The following is a 24,061-nucleotide window of genomic DNA, read 5'->3' on the forward strand; positions in this document are numbered from 1 at the left end:
AAACTGCGTGTTTAACTATTTGTTCCAGTATCTTTCCAGGGATCAACGTTAGGCTGATTGGTCTATAATTCCTTGGGTCATCTTTGTTCCCCTTTTTAAAGATAGGTACTATGTTTGTTTGCCCTTCTCTTGCCCTCTGGGACCTCACCCATTTTCCATGAGTTCTCGAAGATAATTGCTAACATTTTTGAGATTGCTTCAGCTAGCTCCTCAAGTACCCTAGGATGAATTTCATCACACTCTGCTGATTTGAATACATCTAAATATTCTTTAATCTGTTCTTTTCCTATTTTGGCTTGTGTTCCTTCCCACTTCTTGTTAATATTGGTTGTGTTGAGTATCTGGTCACCAGTACCGTTTTTTCGTGAAGGCAAGCAAAACCGGCATTAAATGCCTCAGCCTTCTTGATGTAATCTATTATTAGCTTTCCTTCCGTGCTAAGTAGAGGACCTACACTTTCCTTCATCTTTCTCTTGCTCATTGCGTATTTAAAGAACATCTTCTTATGCCTTTTATGGCAACTGACTTGAATAAAACAAAAACCTAAATGTTTTTTAAGATTTGAATTCACGAACTCTCAAATTTACTCCCTTCCTATGACCCCCCCCTCCCCTCTAGCTAACATTGTTTCTTACCGTTGTGTTAGCCAGAGCCCTCATCATGACCAGCAGGTTTAAAAGAATGCTGCCAGATCCACGTAAATCTATGCTGAGCCCTGGTGCTTTGATTTAAATTTTTCTGTTGTGTACTCTGAGGCAGATATGCTACAGACTGCATCAAGTGACTGTGCCAGAAATGTGGTATTCCTAGGGCCAGGGCCGGCTTTAGGCCTATTCCACCAATTCCCCTGAATCGGGCCCCGCGCCCAGTGAGAATCCCTTCCCTGTCTAGAGGCGCCTTTTTAATTTTTACTCACCCGACGGCGCTCCGGGTCTTCGGCAGCACTTCGATGGTGGGTGCTTTGCTCGCTCTGGGTCTTTGACGGCAGGTCCTTCAGTGCTGCCGAAAACCTGGAGTAAGTGAAGGACTCGCCGCCGAAGACTCGGAGCATCACCCGGTGAGTACAAGCCCCACGTGTTTTTTTTGTTGTTTTGTTTTTTTTAGTCATCCCTGCTGGGGCCCCGTTGAAACTGTTCAAATTGGGCCCCGCACTTCCTAAAGCCGGCCCTGTCTAGGGCCCTCAAAGATGGAAGTGTGAGCCCTTACTGTGGAGTTGGTCCTTACAACACAGGCAGGAGAGAGCTGCGGTACTGAAAAACAGGGTCCTAGAAATACTCTGGTAAGAGGGAAGTGGTCTTTGCCAGGCTGGATGGGAGAAAAAAGGTCATATGAACTGAATTTCCAAACCTTTTAAGGTTTTTTCCATAGCTACTTTTGCCTAGAAAAGGAGGCTTCAATATTTGAATAAATCTGTTTAGATGGTTATGATGGAGATGCCAAGAAAACAACGGTCATCACTGGACAATTTTAAATCACGTTTGGATTTTTTCCAAAAGACATACTCTAGTTCAAACTTGAATTAATTCAGGGAAGTCCTCTAGCCTGTATTTATGCAGGAGATGAGATGAGAGAGTCAGGCAGCCTGGGGAGGCAACTGGCCAGGGCCCGCTCCAGGCACCAGCTCAGCAAGCAGTTGCTGCCGCTGAATTGCCGCTGAAGAAGAAAGCGGCGCAGTGGAGCTGCCACTGATCGCGATCGCGGCTTTTTTTTTTTTCTCCCTGCCGCTTGGGGCAGCAAAAACCCTGGAGCCGGCCCTGCAACTGGCCCAGTAGTCCTAGACCCTAGACCCTGGAAGCCCATTGCAGGACTTCAGGCTCCCAACTCTGTGGCAGAAAGGGGTTCCGAGCTCTGTGCTGCGGAAGAAGGAGCCTACGTTCCGAGAACCCTGGCTAGAGCCAATTCTCCCTGGGCTTTTGGGACTGCAGAAAGCCCTGGCATGGGGAGGTTTCCTACAGATATGTATCCTGGAAACCTGGAGGACCCTGGCTCCAGTGCAGTGTGAATGGTGGGGCTCTCGAGCAGCATGCCACGTGGGCTGGCAGGGAACCAGGCAGATTTCTGACAGAAACTTTCCTGTGATTTACTAAAATTCATGGAACCTGATTTGCTTTCATGAGACATTTTGGGTTTCAAGAACCAGCATTTTCCAAGAAAATTCTGTTTCATTAGGAAATTTCCAACCAGCTCTATGTCTGGCCTTATAAACTATGAAAAAAGAACAGAACAATCAGTGTAAAAAGCCACAGTGAGAGAAAGTGGGATGAAATTGGAAAAAGACTAAAGAGAGAGAGATTTTCTTTTCAGCTTTCTAAGGGAGTACTAATACAATTTAAAGTTATAAAAAATGCACTTACCTGTCATTTTAATTTTAACCTTTTTGGAATGTGCAGGTGAAAAATAGGCTGTTTTTTCAATTCTAGATTCAGAGTTCTAAATGCAAAGCATTGCCCAATGATGACTTTTTGGATTTTGGTTTTTTTTTTAAAAAGCAACACTGTTCCCTCACAGCAGATTGCACAGTTAAGATATGAAATATAATTTACAAAAATAAATATTTCAGTCTCATACAACAGGCAGACACTATAAATAACTGATGATTAACTATTGTTTAAAGTTATATTCTACCACCTATAAAGCTTGCAATGACATATAAATGTCTCATTTGTACAGTAAGTATCCATATACTTACTGTACATATGCAGGGGAGGGATAGATAGCTCAGTGGTTTGAGCACGGGCCTGTTAAACCAAGGGTTGAGAGTTCAATCCTTGAGGGGTCCATTTAGGGAACTGAGGTAAAAATCTGTCTGGGGATTGGTCCTGCTTTGAGCAGAGGGTTGGACTAGATGACCTCCTGAGGTCCCTTCCAACCCTAATCTTCTATGATATATAGAGATATTTATTAAGAGTTATCTATATTTTATCACAGCTTTGGGATTGTTTAGTCAGCTCCTTGAATAGATACGATTAGGCAGTTTGCATACTGTATGTTAGTGCATTTTACTAATCAGAGGATATGGATTTTATAACAACTTTTAAAAAAGCTATTATAAAAATATTTTTGTCAGTTTTGAAAATTAAGATTATTCTCCAGTTTATACTAAGATTAAACTAAAACCACTCTAAGTGATTGAAAAATGTGTTGGGATTTGAGAAACATTTTAGTAAAAAGTGATTGGTTAAGAAAAGCTCAGGCATTCAAGTTGATTTTGAAACAGTTGTTTACTCACAGCATAATTAATATGTGTAACAAACATCACTAGAAGAGGCAGCCGTGAACATATTGAAAAATGTGATAAGATACAGATGACTAAGATAGATAAGCACTTAGAGGAAGCAAAACATCACAGGCTACAGACACTGTAGTGGATGGACTTGTAATAGTCACGTGATCTTCCACTATGAGTATTAGGCTAAAATACTTGTGGTTTTAGTTAAATTACATTGCTGGTACTGAAGCAACAGGCAGATAAAACAGCTGTGTTTGTCAGAAGGACAGCAGCTTTTAAAATCCAAACAAGTACATTGCAGGCAGTTTCTGGTACCTAAAATCTACTTGAAATCAAAGAGAAAGCTAAGCAAAGAGAAGAGACAAAATACTACTGGAGTGAGATGACATGCTGGCAGATGATGATGGTCTTGAATTCTCTTTGAATACTACATCTTTGTAGACATCAAAAGAAAGGTTGGTGGTTTATAAAACAACATTAAGAAGCTCATAGTTATCTTTGTAGTGAGTGTGTGTGTGTGTGTGTATAAAAAAACTTAGGTTAATCAAAAGAGCAGTCATGTCTTTAAACTTCATTTTACCTTTTAGGCCATGTAATAAAATCAGATGCTTTTATTCAATAATAATTTAAGTCAAATTACTTAGTTAAGTGTCTGCTTATAGAAGTTATCCTCTCTTATATAGTTTCTTCTCATCCACATGTACAGCATCTTTCATGTCTAGAAAAGTGGATAGGAAAATTGATTAAAAACATTGATGAAAAGTAACATATCGCCTACTGCAAAACATTGTGGGAATGAGAAATGTCGTTAAAGGGACTGAAAGTATTACCTTTGTCGTACAAATGATTCTTATCTCAGAAGAACAAATACTCTAATCTGTAACAATGTTGTACTTCTGAACAGCTGAAAGCTTATCAAATCCTCCTCTTAATACCAGCAAAAAAGAACTTCCCTGTCACAAAAGATTAAACTTACCCGATGTTTATTGAGGTAAGTGGGGGGAAAAAGTAATGCAAATAAACATTTTACACTAAATGCAATATTCATGAATAAACCTACTTTCCCCATACTTTCTACAGAAATATATTATAATTTAAGAAATAGATATGCTTCATTCATTACATATTTTCAATACTTTTTCAGTAATGTATTTTTACTAGGGTTGACTGTTTATATTTTAAGGGTTAAAAGAGGCAATTACATAGTATAAATATTTTAAAATCTATCACTTTTAGCATATGGCTGGTCAAAATTTATCTTACAATGTCTGCTGTTAAGATTAGCTTTATGGAGTTTTTATTCTCATGCCATTCTAAGGACCTTCCTGCCCAGGTGCAAGAAGTGAATTTGCTTTCAATGTATAATGTTTATCAGAGATGCATAAAGTACTGGGGACACCCATGGAAGTATATGATCCCAAGGCTGTGGGAGAATTCATAGAAACTCTAATTTTGCTGTTACTGCATTTTATTCTGATACTATAAGTGGCAAAATTCCGAACATGTCTTAAATATTTTTCAGTTGCTTTATGTGAGATGAGGTTTTCAGAATCTTCATACACTTAATTAGAAATCCTGTAAATCAATTTGTCTGAAAGTTAAACATGCACTTAATTTACCTTAATCTGTTGCAGTTTTTTCAACTGCTTTTTTAGAAAGATTTGAGAGAGTAATTAATAAAGGACAGGTAAAGGGCTCAATCCTATAAGGAACTGAGATCCAGATCCACAAAGGTATATAGGCTCCTAACTTCCATTGGATTGGAATTCCTTTGTGAATCTGGCCCAGAGTACCCCTAACTCCCATTGAAATCAATGGGACTGAAGAGTGCTTAGCGCCTCTTTGGAGGAGATTAGTATCTTGCAGAATTGGACCCTCAATCTGTAACACGTTCGTGTTCTAGTTTATCATTGCTGTGAGTTTAATCTTGGATGACGCATCTGAAGTATATGGTACTAGATGGCTGAAATTTAGTTGTGTGTGCAAAATATTCATCAAATGATTTTACTGTCACCATTGTGAATGACACAATTACAACTAAAGTTGACATCCTTTTTTAACTTTTGGGGGGATGGATCTTCAATCTCTCTTCTTTCTCCCTCCCACCATAACATACATTTTAAGGTCCCCGCATCACATTAATCCTTTCCATCTCCAGTGGATATAAGGCTCTGAACTGGGAGTCAGAGTTTCTTTTCCCTGCTCTGCCACTGATATGCTATGTGACCTTGGGCAAGTCACTTTATATCTGTCTGATTGTCTCATGGAATAACACCATCAGACTCATTCTTTTAGACTTCATCCCATTAGTGAGGGAGGTACTTTTCTGTCTGTGATTTAGGCCCCAATTCAGTAAAACGCTTAACCACATGTTTAACTGTAAGAATTGGATTAGTCCATTTTAAATCAGTGGTACTTAAAATTAGGGCATGTGCTTGACTACTTTCATGCCAGTTTTTTGAGAGTCTTCAACTTCAGGCTGTGGTTTTGAAGGTGCAAAATTGTGGTCACTGGTGTTAACATGTAGATGACTGAATACCTGATTTATTCTGGGTGCAGTCAGGTAGTTAGACATCTAATAATCAAATATGCACACACAAACCCCAGCTTGCATATGTGTATACAGGGGTTACCCATATATATGTTTGTCATGTTCAAAAGTGCAAGTGAGTTTTGCATGCCCACAATGAATTGTGCCTGAAAACTTGGAGGGTGCTTCTGTTAGTGCTCAAATGAAAGAAGGGGTGTGTGTGTGTGTGCGTGCGCGCGCGTATCTCCCATATGGAACTGGAGATCGGGAGGATTTCCAATGGGGTTTTCACAAAGCAAAAATGAAAGCATTAGAGGTTTCCTATTGTAAGAAAAGATCCTAACAGAAATGCAGCCTCTCCACCTTACACTGGTGAGTGGAAATGCTGCAATCATTGATATGCCAGAACTGAAAACTGCACTCACTTTTCTTGTGGAATGAGGGCCCTTGGGCACTTTTTTGTTTTTTGTTTTTAATTTAAGAGAACACAAGTAACTAGCTGGTTTGGAGATCAACGAGCTCTCAGTTGGTCACTGAACTCAATGGTGCACTGACCAGTGAGTTTATTCATGGACACCCAAACTTTGATGTCAAAGGGCCACATCTAATTTCCATAAAACGGGGCAGACTGCAGCTACCCTCATCTCTAATGTAGAGGAAGAGGTGCAGCCCACAAAGACTATAGTTCCCAACATGCAGTGCTCCATCTTGACCTCGGTGGAAGGCTATAACTGGTGGAAGCATAACATGTTGTGGCTGTATTCCTGGAGGGCTGCTTCTAAGGCCAGGTCTACACTTGCTAGCTGTACTAGTATAACTGTGTTGGTTAGGGGTGTGACTCTTACTATAAAATGATTTGTATTATAAAAATACATAAGCCCTATTGTGGATGTAGTTATACCACTATAAAAGTGCCTTATATGATATGGTGCCCTTGTGGTATGGAACAGTTATGGCTCCTTTACACTGATACAACTCTCCTAGTGTGGATTCAGTTATATCTCTTTAACCATATCAGTATTGTTAAAGAGGTACAACTTTCTAGTGTGGACAAGGCTTCTCTACTAAAGATGTGGGCAGACACAAGACCTGGTGTAAAATTCAATGGGCTGCTTCAGCTCCGCAGCCCGTGCTTTGGCTACCCCTGGTTTACTTGCACCTGTAAGTGCCCCAAGCCCATTCCATTAGACTCTTTGACATGTATACACTTTTTTGGTGTCTTCAAGGCAGGTCCTGTGACAAATAAAGGTAGTTACTGCCCTGCAAAGGAGGAAGATAATTTGTTGCGGGTGCTTTCTCAATAAATGCATAATTACATGGGTGGATTCCAGTTATGTAGATACTAGTAGCTGTACCCAGACAGTCCTATCTTGAAGGCAAACACTGACATAAGGATTACCTAGATATAGAATGTATTGGGGAACTACTAAAGCAGTGGTTCCCAACCACAGGTACATGCATCAATACTGATACTTGAAGCTTTCGTAATTGATGCTCAGGTATTGTGCATGGAAAGAAAGTTTGTGTTACAGAGTCAGATGATTGCATGGAAAGCTACTTGGTTATATAATAAAACACTTTTGTTTAATACCTTTTTTTATTCCAACAGGAAATATGGGATGTATAAAATCAAAAAGAAAAGAGACTCTGCATGGAGATGGGCTAGATTTGAAGAACCAACCAGTACGTAAAACTGAACGAACTATTTATGTGAGGGATCCAACGTCCAATAAACAGCAAAGGCCAGTAAGTAGATAGTCTCAGGGGAGAATTCCAATAGCAAGATCAAAGCATGACTGGCATGATTTAGATTTAAATCAAAAACACATGCATGCAGAAGCTATAATTGTTCATTTTTGTCTACAGTTTTGCTTTGTAGTGCTGTGCAACTCACCGTCAAAAGGGTATGCAATATTTTAAAAAGCCCTTGGCGGTTTATTGCTTCGTAAATATTGGCTCTGCCTTCTTTTTGTATAGAGAAAATACTCCCTGACATGTTGTTGGGTTGCAGGGGGGGGAGGGGGGGTTGGGGAGAGGGGAAGGGAGGTTTGGTATGTTTGATGCTTTAAAGGAATGCTGAGTGACTCTAAGGAAGTCTGAAATAGTTTAGAAATCATTCTAAATGCATCAGTATTTTAGAAGCCTTTTGCACTTTTAAGCTCCATAGGAACTGTAGAGCATCAGAATTTCTTTGTAAAAGCACCACCCCTTTATTTTGAATGTGTAGTTCTACACTGATGGAACTGTTGCATTTAGTTACAGTGCAGCAAACCTTGATTTCTCACCTCTCTCCATAAGCATATATGGATTGAATGGCAGCAGAATGGATACAATTCTGCCATATAGGGTGAAGCAAGCCAGCGGAAAACCCCTGTGTGCTGTGGAGCAGTGCTCCATCCACAGTAGCAAAGAGAGGGTGTTGAAGGCAGGCCACTGGTGTAACTCATGGGTCTGCTACCATGCAGGTCCACTAGTAAAACCCCTCGCCTGAGTAGGGGGGAAACACAGAATCACCTGCCAAGTATTTCTGCAGCCAGGAGGGGGAAGGATGCCATGAAATCTCCTGTGCAAAACCCTATAAGATGACCTGGTACAGAGGAGATGATATGGACCTATAAGCATTTTTCACCCTAAATTGGCAAAATATAAGAATTGTCACTGCCTGGATAAAAATGAAATAATTCCTTTTTCTCAGTTGCTCAGTCAGCGATAAACATGTTTCCCCACATCTCCACTCAGTAAACGAAAAGTAAATATATTTTATAGGGCTGTCGAGATTTAAAAAATTAATTGCGATTAATCACAGTTTTTATCACACTGTTAAACAATAATAGAATACTATTTATTTAAATATTTTTGGTGGTTTTCTGTATTTCAGATATAGGTGTGGGGCTCTGGTCTGGGGCTTCTGCCCCCGCTGCCAATGCCTCCCTCCCTGCTAAGTATGCAATCAAGGCATTTAAAAAAAAAAGTAATGCATTAATTTTTGTTTTCCATCAATTGCAGGCATTTAGTGTAATTAATTGACAGCCCTAATATTATTTTTAGCATTCTAAGGGCAGATCCTCACACTGATAATTATTGCTCTGTTGCTCTGTTAAAGTAGCTTTGTCAAAGGTCAGTGCAGCAACAGCAAAGCTGTGAATTTTACACTTCACTTTTCAGCTTGGTGAGGTGTGAGCTGCTAAGTTCAAAGTCTAGTTGGGACTTCTTCAATGTTTACTTTATCATTTGCCTTTAAAATTGCGCAGGAAAAATAGCCACATGCTTCTTTTTAATTAAAGTTTTGTGGATGTTGTCTTAGAAATATGTAAGATGACTCCATGCCAGCTGAAGAATCTTTTATATTATGTACTGTGCGTATAATATATATAATCCCAGTGATCTACAACTGCTTAATTAACAAATATTTTGTTGTAGGGAAATACAGAAATGCACCTTTTACCAGGGCAGAGATTCTGTAAAGAAGGTACGTTTCCATAAGAACGTTAACAACTTGTGATAGCCATATATGAACAAATATAATAGTAAGAATGTCACTTGGCTTTCTGCATTAATAGACGCGGAGGAGCATGGGGACATTGTAGTAGCCTTGTATCCTTATGAGGGAATTCATGAAGATGACTTGTCCTTCAAGAAAGGAGAAAAAATGAAAGTTCTTGAGGAGTAAGTATAGCAGTGTTGGCTTTACTGTACCTTATCTCTGGATATCACTGCATCCCCATATAGATGTTGGTTTTCTCTCTCTCTCTCTCTCTCAAGGAAAAAAGCTCCTTTCCATGCAGGGCCGGCTCTACAGTTTTCGCCGCCCCAAGCAGCGCACGGAATTGTCACCGCGGATGGCGGGGGCAGTCCGTGTGCCCTTAGGGCAGCAGGTGCATTTCCGCGGCGGTGGCAATTCGGCGGCAGCTTCTATGTTTAGCTGAAGCTGCCACGGACAGCTAAACATAGAAGCGGCCGCCGAATTGCCGCCACCGCAGAAACGTGCAAACTGCCCTAAGGGCACACGGACTGCCCCCCACGGCGGCAATTCAGCGCGCTGCTTGGGGGCAAAACAACAGGGACTGCCGCCCCCTGCAGAAAGCCGCCCCAAGCACCAGCTTGGAATGCTGGTGCCTGGAGCCGGCCCTATTTCCATGTGAAAGTGATACTGTGTCCTTTCCCCCAGCCCCTGTAACACTTGGGCAGCTGATCAGGTGAGCGTTGTAGCACTTTGCTCTGAAGCTGAAGTTTCTGAGATGGCTGAACTTCAGAGAGAAATGCTGTTTTTTTTCCCCTCCAGCCCAGCCAATGTCCTCAGCAGCACCACAGAAGTAGCTGAATAACCTTTCATTATTTTTGTTCGCATGTTGTGAACACTGTTATTTTGTGTTTCAGGCTTGGAGAATGGTGGAGAGCTAAATCGCTGTCAACAAAGAAAGAAGGCTTCATTCCAAGCAACTACGTAGCAAAAGTAAACACCTTGGAAACAGAAGAGTACGTTCTTCTATATTTCAGCACATTTGAAACTTTCTTTTCCACCCTGTTGCATATCCTTAGGGGTAGAAGGGAAAAAAAAACCTAACTCTTTCAAAATACTTTTCAGATGGTTCTTCAAAGATATAACCAGGAAAGATGCAGAGAGACAGCTTCTAGCACCAGGAAACAGTCCTGGAGCATTCCTTATCCGAGAAAGTGAAACATTAAAAGGTAGGCAATGGATTACTTTGGGATTTGTATCAGAGTTAAAAATGAACTCATATCATCAAGATCTGAAGTTGGCCCAATATGTTATGTTGTTTGCTGCATATATCAGTGAATTCAATTAGACTGTGGTAAAGTCTCCAAAGGAAGTGAGGGAGTCCTATGGCTTAACACTTAAAACCTACTCAGAAAACTGTGACTTCTTGGATGGGTTAGATCAGTGAGTCCTAAACTTGTTCTGCCGCTTGTGCAGGGAAAGCCCCTGGCAGGCCGGGCTGGTTTGTTTACCTGCCGCATCCGCAGATATGGCTGATCGCGGCTCCCACTGGCTGCAGTTCGCCGCTCCAGGCCAATGGGAGCCGCTGGAAGCGGCGGCCAGTATGTCCCTTGGCCCGCGCCGCTTCCAGCAGCTCCCATTGGCCTGGAGCAGTGAACTGCGGCCAGTGGGAGCCGTGATCGGCTGAACCTGCGGACGCGGGGTAGCGGCGGCTGGGCTCCAGCAGTGATTTAAAGGGCCCAGGGCTTCCTGCAGCAGCCGGAGCCCTGGACTCTTTAAAGCACGGCCCGAGCCCTGCTGTTGCAGCCCTGGAGTAGTGGCAGCAGGGCTCCAGCGGTGATTTAAAGGGCCCAGGGCTCCACAGCAGCCAGAGCCCCAGACCCTTTAAAGCGCCGCCGGAGCCCTGCTGCTACCGTGCTATATGCGAACCCATGTTATATCGGGTCGCGTTATAGCGGGGTAGAGGTTTATTAATCTTGAACTACAGCAATGTGTGCAATATAGGTGTCCTATCTACTAAACAACATCTTTGCACTGTTTCTCCACAGGCAGTTATTCTCTGTCCATCAGGGACTATGATCCACAGCATGGTGATGTTATTAAGCACTACAAAATAAGGAGTCTAGACAATGGAGGATATTACATCTCTCCAAGGATTACATTTTCCACCATCAACGACATGATCAAACATTACCAAAGTAAGTTAACTCAGTCAGTGGCTTGCTTATCAGACATTAGGCATTGTTTTCATTAAAGTAAATACAGGAACTCCTCACTTAAAGTCGTCAAACAACGTTAAGCTGCTGATCAATTAGGGAACGTGCTTGTTTAAAGTTGTGAAATGCTCCCTTCTAACGTCTTTGGCAGCTGCCTGTTTTGCCCATTGCTTGCAGGAAGAGCAGCCCTTGCAGCTAGCTGGTGGGGGGTTGGAACCAGGGTGGACCAGCAGCCCCGCATCAGCTCCCCACTCTCTTAAGTTCCCTGTGCAGCAGCTGTCCCTCCTCCCACTGCCATGTGCTGCTCCTGCCCTCTGCCTTGGAGCTGCTCCCAGGAGCCTCCTGCTTGCTGTACGGGGGGGAAGAGAGGGGCTAATGTCAGGGTGTCTCCCCCTCCCCCCAGCTCCTGCACCCCGCTTACCCCATCTTCCATAGAGCGGGTAGCACACGACAGACAGAGGAAGCTTCTAGGCAGTAGCTGTGGGTCTCAGCAAGCTGATTTTAATTAACAAGGCAGTGTACTTAAGCCTGGGGTCAGCTAGTTAAAGGGGAAATGCACATTTTGTCTCTCACAGGCAGGGTGTGTGTCTCTGTCTGCCCTCCCTCCTTTCCTGCTGCCTTGTAGAGCTTTAAGAGAGTTAACCCTTGAGGGCTCAGTCAATTGCTAGTTCATTTAGCAGTAAGGCATTCCCTGGGAAATATCCCACCCCCTGACTCCTCCACCTCAACCAAGCTTCACAATCATCACTGTGTACCAGTATTAAATTGTTTGTCTGGTGAAAAACATTTCCCTGGAACCTAACCCCCGCATTTACATTAATTCTTATGGGGAAATTGGATTCGCTTAACATCGTTCTGCTTAAAGTCGCATTTTTCAGGAACATAACTACAACGTTAAGTGAGGAGTTACTGTAATCAGAATGTTTTCCTTGTTCTATTTCAAGTCTTTCCACATTTTTTGTAAAAAATCCAAGTACTGAGAATTGTAGCAAGATGAATATTAGCCTTGATTCTGACCTCTCATATGCCTGTGTAAATGAAGAGTAACTCCATACACGTCAATGTCACACCAGAGAATAATCAGGCTCAGTGTGAATAAGTGCTGTTTTCATAAGTGTAAACAGATATATGTGGACATCATGATATGCTGGAATTCTAAATATTTGTTATACATAAATGTCTTCCAGTATTGTATCTAGTGATTTATATGAAACAAAATCAACGCTGTAATTTTCTTGTGCCAACAATGACATTTTTTGTGAGTGACTTTATGATGGGAATGCAAAATTCCCGTTGACTTCAAAGGGAGAAGGGATTGGGTCCATAACAAGTAACCTCTTATAAAAATGTTTACAGCTGCTCATTGAGTACAAAAGTGACTTTTCATTGCCTATGTCTTCTTGAGGTCAGGAAAAGGAGATTAGGGGCCCATTCTGTAGCTGAAAAATATACAAGGTTGAGGTTTTCAAAGCCACACTGACGGTTTAGCCACACAATTTTGATTAATTTTAATTTATGATGTGTGGTAAATCCCCTGCACTGACTGGAAAATCTCAACCCTACTTTATTACATTTATTTTTTCCTTGTAAGTGTGCAGTGACTGGGAAAATAATTATTATCTATTTAGTGGGTGGGTGGCTACTGTATAATTTAAGAGCTGCACAGAAATGTAACAAAATACTAGGCTCAATCCTGATTTTTATTGAAGTCCAGTGGCAGCTTTTCCATTATCTAGATTTCACAGGATAGTAGCCAATATTTCCTCTAAAGGGAAAAGAGAAAACACATCAGCATCCTTCACCAAACAGCACTTAGCCTAGAAAATACTACGGGTGTAGATTACTTTCCTACAGTTTGGCACGATGTCTTTTGGTATGAAACACCTCACAAGCTAACTAAATCACTCTTTCTTAACTGACTGAGCCAACATACTCTGTTCCTTACTGTCATCAGATATATGCCACTGTATCAAAAACTCTCCCATCTTAAAAGGCAGCATGTCTAGTGGCCTGAACATAGGACTCAAATCAAGAAATTCCTGAGTTCTATCCATAGCTCGGCTATAGACCCTCCTTTGTGAACTTGTGCAAGTTACATAGTTTCAAACTCAGATGCCTAAAATTAGGCATCTTAATAAGTGAGTCTGTGCTTTAGAAATGCTGACTGAAGTCAATGGAAGTGGTACGTACTCAGAACTTCTCCTGATTTGGATCACGTACTTTACTAAGCAACAAGATCTTTTTTTTTCTTAAGCAGTATTTCCTATTCTGTCTGTCTTTAACATACTTTCAGCAGTTCGAACATACATTTTATTTACCTTGGCTCTATTTATCTTAGTGCACTGTTGAAATAAAAAAAGCAAATCTAATGACAATATGAGCAACAACAGTCTCTTTGCATCTGCAGATCTATGGCTTCTAATGCAGATCACACATGTTATAAATTGGCTCCAGAATGCAAGAACTCCCAAATCCCAGCATGGAAGGTTAAAAATAGTATGAAGGTTGTAGTGAAGTTGGTTCAGGGCTGCAGTTGCACATGCTTTTCTGTAGGCACATACATGTAATGTAATTACAAAATGTAATGGATTTTCTACTTGGTTTTTCTTTGAAAAATAGAGCACTCAGATGGTTTATGCAGAAAGCTGGAAAAAGCATGTGTTAGTCCAAAACCCCAAAAACCTTGGGATAAAGATGCCTGGGAGATTGCACGGGAATCGATTAAATTAGTGAAGAAACTTGGAGCTGGTCAGTTTGGAGAAGTTTGGATGGGTAAGTTTACAAGCCTTTGGTTTGCTTAGCGTTTTGAAAAGGATCTGTAAATATTCAAAATGTCACTGAAATATAAATATATTCAGTGAAGTTTCAAGGATCTAGATTCATCCCTGGTGGTGTTACTTAGATTTCATTGGAGTAACATCAGGCATGAATTTGGCTCTCTATATATATTTGCGATCAGCATATTAAGTCTCAGAAAATACCCCCTCATGGGCAGTCAAACTCCTTGTAGAATTTTCTCTGATAGCTGTTGTGGGGAGTGAGGAAAACCAATCCAGTCTTTAGGTCTCGATGTCCCTAATGCTGCTACTCACCCTTCTCTGAATCTTCTCTTCACTTTCATAGGTCATCTTTAAAGAATAAATATTTTAACATGTTTTTAAATTATAAGATACAGTAGGCAATGCATTTCTAAGCAATGAAAGTATGCCTGAAAGCTAGTCACGAGGTACAAAGATAGGACAGAGTGATTCTAGCCACCCAAAATAGCATAACAGTCTCATAGGAACACACTATTTGGAATATTGTTGTTTTGAAATGGGGTGTGTGTGTGTATATATATGTATATGTATGTATATATATGTGTATATATATAGTCAAAGATGAAATGTATCACTGAATTAGACCTTTCTGTTTGACTATCAAGGATGCCACACCCATGGCAATATATATATTTATAAAAGTAAAGATCTAGATCTGTATATTGCCATGGGTGTAGCATCCTTGATAGTCAAACAAAAAGGTCTAATTCAGTGATCCATTTAATCTTTGACTATAAAACATACTAGTTGCGCTCTGCTTATATAACTGTATTATATGTTATGACTGAATGCAGCTTTTTTCTTCTCTCATGAGAAGAAGCTTGAAGGCCCCTAGCTGTGAGGCTCATGAGTGATGCTTACTCCCTGGTTAAGACAAGGGTCAGCCATTGTGCATTTTTTCCTTGTGTAATACACCAGGTCAATAAATATTGTGACTGACACTGAACTGCTATAGAAAAGTCAGCGTGGTATGTTGTCATCTGTAGAAATTGCAGCTAATTTCAGGAAACTGCTAGTTCTGCATACACATGCAGAAAAATTAAAAGGGGGTGTTTCTGGTTCAAGATGTTTCCTCTTGTTTATGTGATGATCTCGACATGGGCTTAACATTTTCCTCTGTGGATTGTTGTTACATTATGTGGGAAATTACTGTACTGTGAAGTTGAGTAGCGTGTTTCCTCTCACTCTCTGCATCTTTTCTGAAGCAAGAGAAGCTGATTTGCATGGTGGGGATCCTTTCTGAACAAGTGTGTTTAATCTTAGAACTGAAGACGTTATAGCTGGAAAAGACCTATTAGGTCATCTAGCCCAGGCCCATGCCAGGACAGGATTGCACCACGGCCTCATTTATTAATAGTCAGCTCCTTAATGCTTCCCTTAGTTTGGAAATAAGATGGTTATATTACTTCAATGATAAATTACTTCTGCCTTTATGGGACAAAGATGATTCTTTTAAGCAATACTATGTACCAGGTACAAACCACTATTGATGGCTTGATTTCTGAAGAACTTTCTGTTAGTAGAAGTAGTGTAACTAGTTTTATAGTTACAAAAGGGTGGAAGGGAAGAGGGGTGTGCAAGAGAGAGAGAGGGAGATCACATCTGCTACCAGCAGTATAGTTATGGGTCTGTCCGCATCTCTTCATGTTTCATTTTTTTTCAAGAGTTTATAGTTCAGTCGTAAACATTCCTGGGGGGATTGAAACTTGGTGTAAAGTGTTTCATCTATGATTTCTTTTGGGTTTAAAAGAAGTTGGCTTGACTCATAGGACAAGTCAAAACACACAGAGATCTGCCTATATCTCCTTTTGAATATGTACCTAGAGCGGTGCCCTTTGCTATCTTTATATGCCTGCGTGGGGAATAGGTAGAACTCTGTTGCTTGTGTGCCATTGGTGCTAACCACGCCAACGTTCACATGGCTGAGCTGGGTGTGGAGGTGGAGTTGCCGTTCCACTTCCCCACCACAGTGGTTAGGAGATGATGACCGATGTTGAGGGAATCGCACGATCTAGGCATTGAAAAGGAAGTAGAGGAGTCATTGCTCATTGTGCTCCTGGCCAGTGCCCAAGAAGTATTCTGCCTGTTTCAGCCACTATATAGCCTGAGATATTCTGTGGTTTTAAGACAATTTTTACTTCAATAACTCAGACTAGGCTCTTAAGATATAATTTTGCAGGCAATTATTGTTTTTGAGCAGGGAATGAAAGGGTATATTGTACAGGTTAAAACAACAAGGAGTGCTTGTGGCACCTTAGAGACTAACACATTTATTTGGGCATAAGCTTTCGTGGCTATAACCCACTTCATCAGATGCATGGAGTGAAAAATATAGTAGCAGGTATAAATACACAGCACATGAAAAGATGGGAGTTGCCTTACCAAGTTGGGGGTCAGTGCTAATGAGGCCAGTTCAATTAGGGTGGATGTGGTCCATTCCCAACATTGACAAGAAGGTGTGAGTATCAACAGAGGGAAAATTATTTTTTGTAGTGACCCAGCCACTCCCAGTATTCATTCAGGCCTAATTTGATGGTGTCGAGTTTTCAAATTAATTCCAGTTCTGAAGTTTCTGGTTGAAGTCTGTTTCTGAAGTTTTTTTGTTTGAAGAATGGCCACTTCTAGGTTTAAGCCACATTAGCACTGACTCCCACTTGGTAAGGCAACTCCCATCTTTTCATGTGCTATAATATATATTCTGCTTACTGTATTTTTCACTCCATGCATCTGATGAAGTGGGTTCTAGCCCACGAAAGCTTATGCCCAAATAAATTTGTTAGTCTCTAACAGGGGCGGCTCTAGGCACCAGCTAAACAAGCAGGTGCCTAGGGCGGCGAAATTTAGGGGGCGGCGAAATGACGGGCGTGTATGTGCCCGCTTACCGGAAGAGCGGCGGGAGCTCTTCCCCGGCTGCAGAGGACAGGCCGCTCCTCGGCTTGTCCCCGCGGGTGCACACCAAGAAGCGGCCCCTCCTCTGCAGCCGGGAAGGGCGCGCTCCCAGCTCCGCGTGGGGGGGGGTGGGGCGGGGGTTGCTTACCGGGAAAGGCGGGAGCCGGTAGCGCAGCCCTGCCCGGGCTGCAGAGGAGGGGACGCTTCTCCTCCGCTTGTCCCCGCCGGTGCACCCCGAGCCGCGGCCCCCCCCCCGGCAGCGGGGGTAGGGCCGCGCTCCCCGCTCCCGCCGCTCTTCCGCAGTAAGGCCCCCCCCGGCGGAGCTGGTAGCGCGGCCCTGCCCCAGCTGCAGAGGAGGGGCCGCTCCTCAGCTTGTTCGCGCTGCTCTCCTGCGGGCAGCGGCCACCCCCCACCCTCCAGACCAACCGGTAGCCAGCTGCGGGCCGCCTCCCTTGGGGTTAGAGGCGGGCTGCGCTGCTCGGGGGGCGGGGGCTCGGGCTGCGGTCGGCGCCGCTGGGGGGGGGCGGCGCTCTTCTTTTCTTCCTGGGGCGGCAGAAAAGCTAGAGCCGGCCCTGGTCTCTAAGGTGCCACAAGGACGCCTCGTTGTTTTTACTGATACAGACTAACACAGCTACCACTCTGAAATCTTGTACAGGTTAGTTCACTAGTCTTTCATCTCTGGTTTTCGAGCTCTGTAATGAAAATCCCTTTGGTTTATAATGGATATCGCAAATCCATATCACAGTTTGCTATGACTGAATATGTGCAAAAGTGTAGTGTAAGTTTGGGCACCCAAGCCCTTGCTCCAACCAAAATGATCATTCTCTGGGCCATATTTAGTCCTGAAGTAAACATGTACTGCTCCACTAACTTCAGTGGGATTGCATTCTCACATGTAGAGACGTCTGTGGCCCTCTCATGTAACTGGATTGGCAAATTCCCGATGCCTACATGTCATTTTGAGCTCCACATTTCATTTTAAAAAGCATTAACTGTATGCTGAGTTACTACTTTCCACCATACAATTGACCAAGATTTTTAGAGTGTTGTGTTAATGCATTTGTGCAGCAGTTGCATTGACATGATAGATCTAAACAGCACTATAGAACAGTGTGTCCATGTTTTATGCATTATTGTCCCCAGGTATTTACCGACATGAATCATAATATACTCTGGCATTAATAATTGAGTGAAAGAGTTCTCAGCTAGGCCAAGAGAAAAGTTAACATAAAAGGAGTCCTGATGGTTTATTTTATTAATGAGACACATTGTTCTTGTATCTCTGGTGTAAAGGATTCTTGGGTTTGTGGTAGTCTGGATGAGAGTGTCTGTCTGTAATATTGCACTCTTTTTAGTATTTTTATACAACTATTAAAGAAGGGAATGGGAAATTTATTACTGATAATTTCCTTTCTGCTAGTAGCATTTCCCACAATCCTGGACATTTGGGTTGCTCTCCTCTCTCTGAAGCTCGTGGAGGCAGATCAGTGTTTTGACACCACACACTCTGGCCATGCTCATTTGTTCCTGCTTGCTATTGTATGAGTTATTCCCAAGTTGTAAAATATGTATATCATTATTAATGAATTTCCAGAGATAATGAAATAACTATGTATACTAGACCAAGCAAGATGGTCATATGGTAATGAGTCCACTTACATCTGACCCTTGCTTGTATAAGCCATCCAGAGTGAGTGGAAGATGCTGCTAGCAGAAAGGAAAGGATCAGTAAGCAAGTTACCATTCTGCAACCCAGTGTCTCCACTGTTTCTGGACATCTGGGAAGTAGCAAGCAGTGAAAAGATGTAGAAAGGGTTATGAACCAAAAATCTCGTAGGAAAGCAGTACCCACCTTTTTCTGTGCTTGCTCAAGAGTGTCTAATATTTCTGGGCCATCACATGCAGCATGCTCCCACCAAAGAAGATCTCTGCAGAAGTTAGAAGATCCACCTTGTAGAGCTTGCCTAATGAAGGTGCTAGCTATAGACCAAGTGGTTGCTTTGCAGCTCTCCAAAGTGGATGCACTTGCTCGTTCCGCTCTGGGGATTAAGTATGTCATCAGGTGCGCCTTGATTTCTTATGGGACAGGAACCTCTGATTTTAGGCTTCCACAATACATAGTCTAATCTATCTAGCAATGGAAGACTTGCTCTGAGTCCCTGGCATTTTGGGTGGAAGGACATAAATAGGGAGCCCGATCTTCTCATGGATTCTGTATGCTCTTTTGGTGTCTAAGGTGTCCCAGACCTTTTCAGTTGGATGTTGTGGTTTTGGACAGAATGAAGGATGCACAACCTCTTAGGAAGTGTGGGAGGAGGAACTTACCGTAGGAAGTTCTGGTGTGCTGAACGCCACCTTCTTCTCTTGGAGCATGAGGTAAGGCTCCTGTACAGATAAGGCTGCCAGCTCCAACACTCACCTGGGGGACATGCCAGCTACTAAGAAACTAATCTTAATGGTTAAATAAAAGGTTGACCCTGAAGTCAGAGGCTCAAAGGGATGACTAGTCAGGGCCCTCAAAGCTGGAGGAAGGTCCCATTTCAGAAAGAGAGGCCTGACCACTTGTCTGGCTAATTGTACTGCTCAAAGGAATGGAATTACCTGTGGATTGTCTGCCTGGGAGCCCAAGGATCCTGCAGATAGCATGCTACTAAGGGCAGACACCTGACATACATTTAGTGCTGGGCTGACGGCCTCTGTCTATGCCTTCTTGAAGAAAGTCTAGAATGGTTGGAATCCTGGATTTCTGGGATTTGCATTGTGCTCTTTGGCACCAGTAGTTGAATCTGGACCAGAAATAGGAGTGTGCTCTTAATGTCAATACTCTCCTAGACAAAAGCAGTATCTTAATAACTATGGAGGACAGACTGAATCCTTCTAGTGCTTCCCTCTGGGCAGCCAGGTTGTTAGTTGAAGCTGTTTTGGTTGTGGGTGAAAGAGGTTACCTCTGTGAGAGGATGTCCGGTTCCATGGACACTGGAGTGTCATCTCTGTCAGGTCTGAAAACCAAGGACTCCTTGGCCAATGAGGCGTTATCAGTAGTAGAAAAGGTGGAAACATGTAAAGTAGGCTCTGTGGCCAACTATGCAATAAGGTATCTGTCTCCATGGATCTGGGGTCTGCCTTCGTTGTGAAGTATGTTGGCCATTTTGTATTCGTACAATTTGGAAACAGATTGATTGAAGAGGGGTCAAATGTCTGAAGGATGAAATAAAAAACCTCCTGATTCAGGTATCACTCAGAGTTGTTGACCCTGACCTGAATCAGTGGCCCTGTGCACTGCTGACTGTGATGGGGCTCTGATCAGGATGTTGCCCAGGAAAGGGTGCAGATGAATCCCCTGCAATCTGAATTTGGCTATTACCACCTACAACCTCTTTGTAAGAACCTGGGTGGGAGGACAGGGGCAGGCTGAATGGGAGTGTTGGGAATCGATGATGTTTCCTGCCATAGATGAACCTCAAAAGTCTGCAGTGGCATGGTCTGATGGGGATGTAGAGATTGCACCTGCTATATCTACTGAAGTCAAGAAGTCCCCCTGGAGCATGGATGACACCACAGATGCCAGGATCTCCAACCAAAACTTCATTGTCTTCATCCACTTGTGGAGTCTTTTGAGGTTAGGAATGGCTCTCATACCCACTATGTGCTTCTGTACAATGAAGACGATGGAGTAGAGCCAAGAGAATCTTTCTTCTGAGAGAACACCCTCTATCATTCCCACATCCAGAAGATATTTTGTTCTGTATCAGGCTGTGTGGTTTTTGGCATTACAGGAGCTGGGTGACTGGAAGAAGATCAGATGGGATGGAGTCCACAGCTCAAGGAAGTATCCCCTGGCTCATTGTTTCCCTGACCCACTTGTCTGTGGTTAATGGAAACCCTTCCATGAGAAAATGGGAAATCCTGCCCACTAGCTCCAAGTCAGGGTAGAGGCCTATCCGATCTTTATCATTAAGTGGATTTTGGGGGGTGGGGCTGAGGTCCCTCTGGACTTCCCCAGACCTCAGCTCTATTGTTTTTCCTCAGAGAATCTGTTGCCTCAGTGCTGGTACCTCTGTAAATATGAGGAGAGAAAGCAGCACCTCTCTGTGAAGGCCGATCTATATTCTCTCCTGAGGGCCTTTAGTGGAGAAGGGAGAAACTGTTTTGCCACACTGCAGGGCCGCCCAGAAGATTCAGGGGCCTGGGGTCTTCGGCGGCGGGGAGCCCCCGCCACTGAATTGCTGCTGAAGACCCGGCACTTCAGCCACGGGTCCTGAGGCGAAAGGACCCCCCAACGCCAAATTGCCGCCGAAGACCCGGAGTGGAAGAAGCTCCGGGGCCCGGGGCCCGTGAGAGTTTTCTGGGGCCCCCAGAGTGAGTGAAGGATCCCGCTCCAGGAGCCCCAAAAAACTCTTGTGGGGGCCCTGTGGGGCCTGGGCCTGGGGCAAATTGCCCCACTTGCCCCCCCATTCTGGGTGGCCCTGCCACATTGCCAGCCTCCATCTTTTCTCCAGAAAAGGAGAGAGCCTGTGAATTTAGAGTGAGTATTCACCTTCCAGGGTCAGAGCCACAGGTGGTGCCTGGCTACTGAGCTGGAAGCCATTGCTCAGGTTGAGAATCTCATTGCATCCATTGAGGCATCAGCTACAAATGTGATTGCTAGGGAGACTTTTTTTTTTTTTTTTTTTAAGTGGAGCCAAAGTCAGGGTGATCTCTGTCCTTGAGGCTGTGAGATCTTCCAGCCAGGAAAGAGATGCTCCTGCAAAGCAGGTAGCTGCCAGGGATGCTCAGAAGGTGGCGGAGGAGGTTTCAAAGCCCTTTTTGAGAGTGGCCTCCATCTTTCTGTATGTGGGGTTCTTAGGGTAGAACTCGCCTTCTGAACAAATAACTGTATCACTGCGGAAAGAGGCTCCAGTGGCATCAACCTTTGGTGTCTCAGCAACAGAGCCCTTTGACTGCTGAATGTTACAGAGCCTGAGGTCACTTTTGCTAATAGCTTATCAGGCTTGTCTATTCATTCCTAATCGGTTCCTCAAGGAGGAAGAAGGGGTATTGCAGCCTGAGAGAAGGATTTTGAGGAGAGAAATTTTGAGGCTTACTCTCAGGAGCCTGCTCAGGTTTCACAGCCAGACAGTTCACCTTCCCTCAGTGCGGGGTGAGAGGGAGAGAGAGGATGTGGAGGAATCGAAGGACTAGTATCTCTGGATTTTTTTTGTACTTTTTTTTTCTTTCCCTTTTTAGATATTTAATTTTTTTTAACCTTTAATAGGGCACTTTGGGAGTACAGAAGTTCTGCTGTGGCTTTGGTAAGACCTTTTCTTGGCTTGCCTTCCTTTAGGCCTGGAACCCTCTCGAGAGGTCTGCCTCAGAATCCTCCCACTGCTCCCATTCCCTCCCTCCCCCCCAGGATTGCAGGGGAGAGGACATCCTTGTTCTTGGGCAGGAGGGAGGCAGGCTGATTAGAAGCCCTATTTCTTTCCTCAGGGTGCACAGGGCCCACTTTAAGATGTGGCATGGTGGGGGAGACAGGTGGTTGCACAAGTCTCTCCTCTTTGTTCTGCAGGGATTCCCTGGGACTTACCTGACTCGAGTGGTCAGGGTTATCTTTGCTTTTGGAGCCTCTTCCTCCTCCACACTGGGGTTCTTGGTCCTTTTTTCCCCGGTGGGAGTTGCCACGTTGGTGGGTCGCAGACCTCTGCCTGTCCGAATTGCAGCCCTAGGACCTAACACAGTTAGGCACTGACGACTGGGTGCAGGCTGGGCACAACTCACCCTCTGCTGAGCCTGGGAAGGCTGCCTCCCATGTAGAAAGAATTCATTGAATTTGACCCAATGCTTTCTTGGCCACTCTGCCATGCCTGTAAGGGGCAGAGGAGCCAGCAGGGAAATGCTGCAGCAGAGGCTTAAATCTTTGAGGGGTTAACTGATCCTGGGAGGAGGAGGAAGGCTGAGAAGGAAGAACACTGCTCCTCACTGCCCAAAAAATGGGCAGAAAATTTAAAACAGATGGAGTAAGGGCAGGAGCAAAAGGAATCGCTGCTGTGGAGGCAAAGAATCTGGCCACAAGCAGAAGCTGAGGGGGCATGGCTATACATCAAAACACTGTTCAGCCTCTGTGTGCTGCTGAGAGGAGAGCAGCCCAGGCATCCAGAATTGTGGGAAATACTGGGCTGCAGAAAATAAGGTGAGCCACAACAATACCTTCACTAAAATGAAGGATTTTAAAAATGTACCAGCAAACCTTGTTGGCACATCTGACAAAGCAGTATATAATTTCCAGTTTTACGTGCACAGATGTGGGATTTTGCAGGCACCTATGGACGTGTTTGCAAATATCACAGGTGCATTTTTACTATTTACAAACATGCTGAAAATTTATCACACAGGGGGTTTGACTTAAACCTTTAAAAAGGAAGAAAGTTTTGAGTTAAAGCAGGAACTTCATTTACCATCTCCTTTATATCTGTTTACTGAAGGTAGCTAAAAAGAGTGGGTGATCACTCATATCCTATAGATCACAATAGCAGGACACCCTCGGGTGTGTGGTAGACCTTGAGCCAGATAAACTTCAGTCAGTGAAGACAGTGGAGGAGGGCCCAAGGTAGCTGAAAGTCTGCTGGGGGTGGAGGAGAGGAGGGGTTTCCGGCTGGGGAGGAAGTGGCATAATTAAGCTAATTCCCATTACAACCTCTGCCAGAGGAATTCCTTTGCAGCCTCTGCTGAACTTTAAATCTGCTGTCACCTGGGGCAGGCCCTAAGGAAAGGCAAAAGTGGAAATGCCACCTGCCCACCCTCACTTTGTACACATACAGGTTTATGCAAATTCAGGTGGCCTGTGCAGATAGAGCACAGCTGCAGAGCAGCCAAAACTATTATGTAAATGGTAGAACCAGGAAATTATTATTATTTACTCTTTGTACTGCGGTAGTGCCT

At 43.5% G+C, this 24,061-nt stretch overlaps 1 protein-coding gene across 6 annotated transcripts in view; it reads left to right on the forward strand.

Moving 5' to 3' along the window:
* The window catches only part of LYN (LYN proto-oncogene, Src family tyrosine kinase), a 123,734-nt gene that overhangs the window by 64,005 nt on the left and 35,668 nt on the right, over positions 1 to 24,061 (forward strand). For 3 of the 6 annotated variants that reach the window (XM_039524486.1, XM_039524488.1, XM_039524483.1), the window contains exons 2-8: positions 7,369 to 7,505; positions 9,180 to 9,228; positions 9,320 to 9,425; positions 10,137 to 10,235; positions 10,345 to 10,448; positions 11,268 to 11,417; positions 14,055 to 14,207. In XM_039524486.1, coding sequence (XP_039380420.1) covers positions 7,374 to 7,505; positions 9,180 to 9,228; positions 9,320 to 9,425; positions 10,137 to 10,235; positions 10,345 to 10,448; positions 11,268 to 11,417; positions 14,055 to 14,207 — 793 coding nt within the window. In that variant the 5' untranslated portion in view covers positions 7,369 to 7,373. Of the gene's footprint in view, positions 1 to 3,437; positions 3,685 to 4,113; positions 4,221 to 7,368; positions 7,506 to 9,179; positions 9,229 to 9,319; positions 9,426 to 10,136; positions 10,236 to 10,344; positions 10,449 to 11,267; positions 11,418 to 14,054; positions 14,208 to 24,061 lie in introns of those variants that run through there. The other 3 variants (XM_039524484.1, XM_039524485.1, XM_039524487.1) reach the window with 3 other exon arrangements.

Source organism: Mauremys reevesii, linkage group 2 (assembly GCF_016161935.1).
Source record: "Mauremys reevesii isolate NIE-2019 linkage group 2, ASM1616193v1, whole genome shotgun sequence".
Classification (NCBI taxonomy): domain Eukaryota; kingdom Metazoa; phylum Chordata; order Testudines; family Geoemydidae; genus Mauremys; species Mauremys reevesii.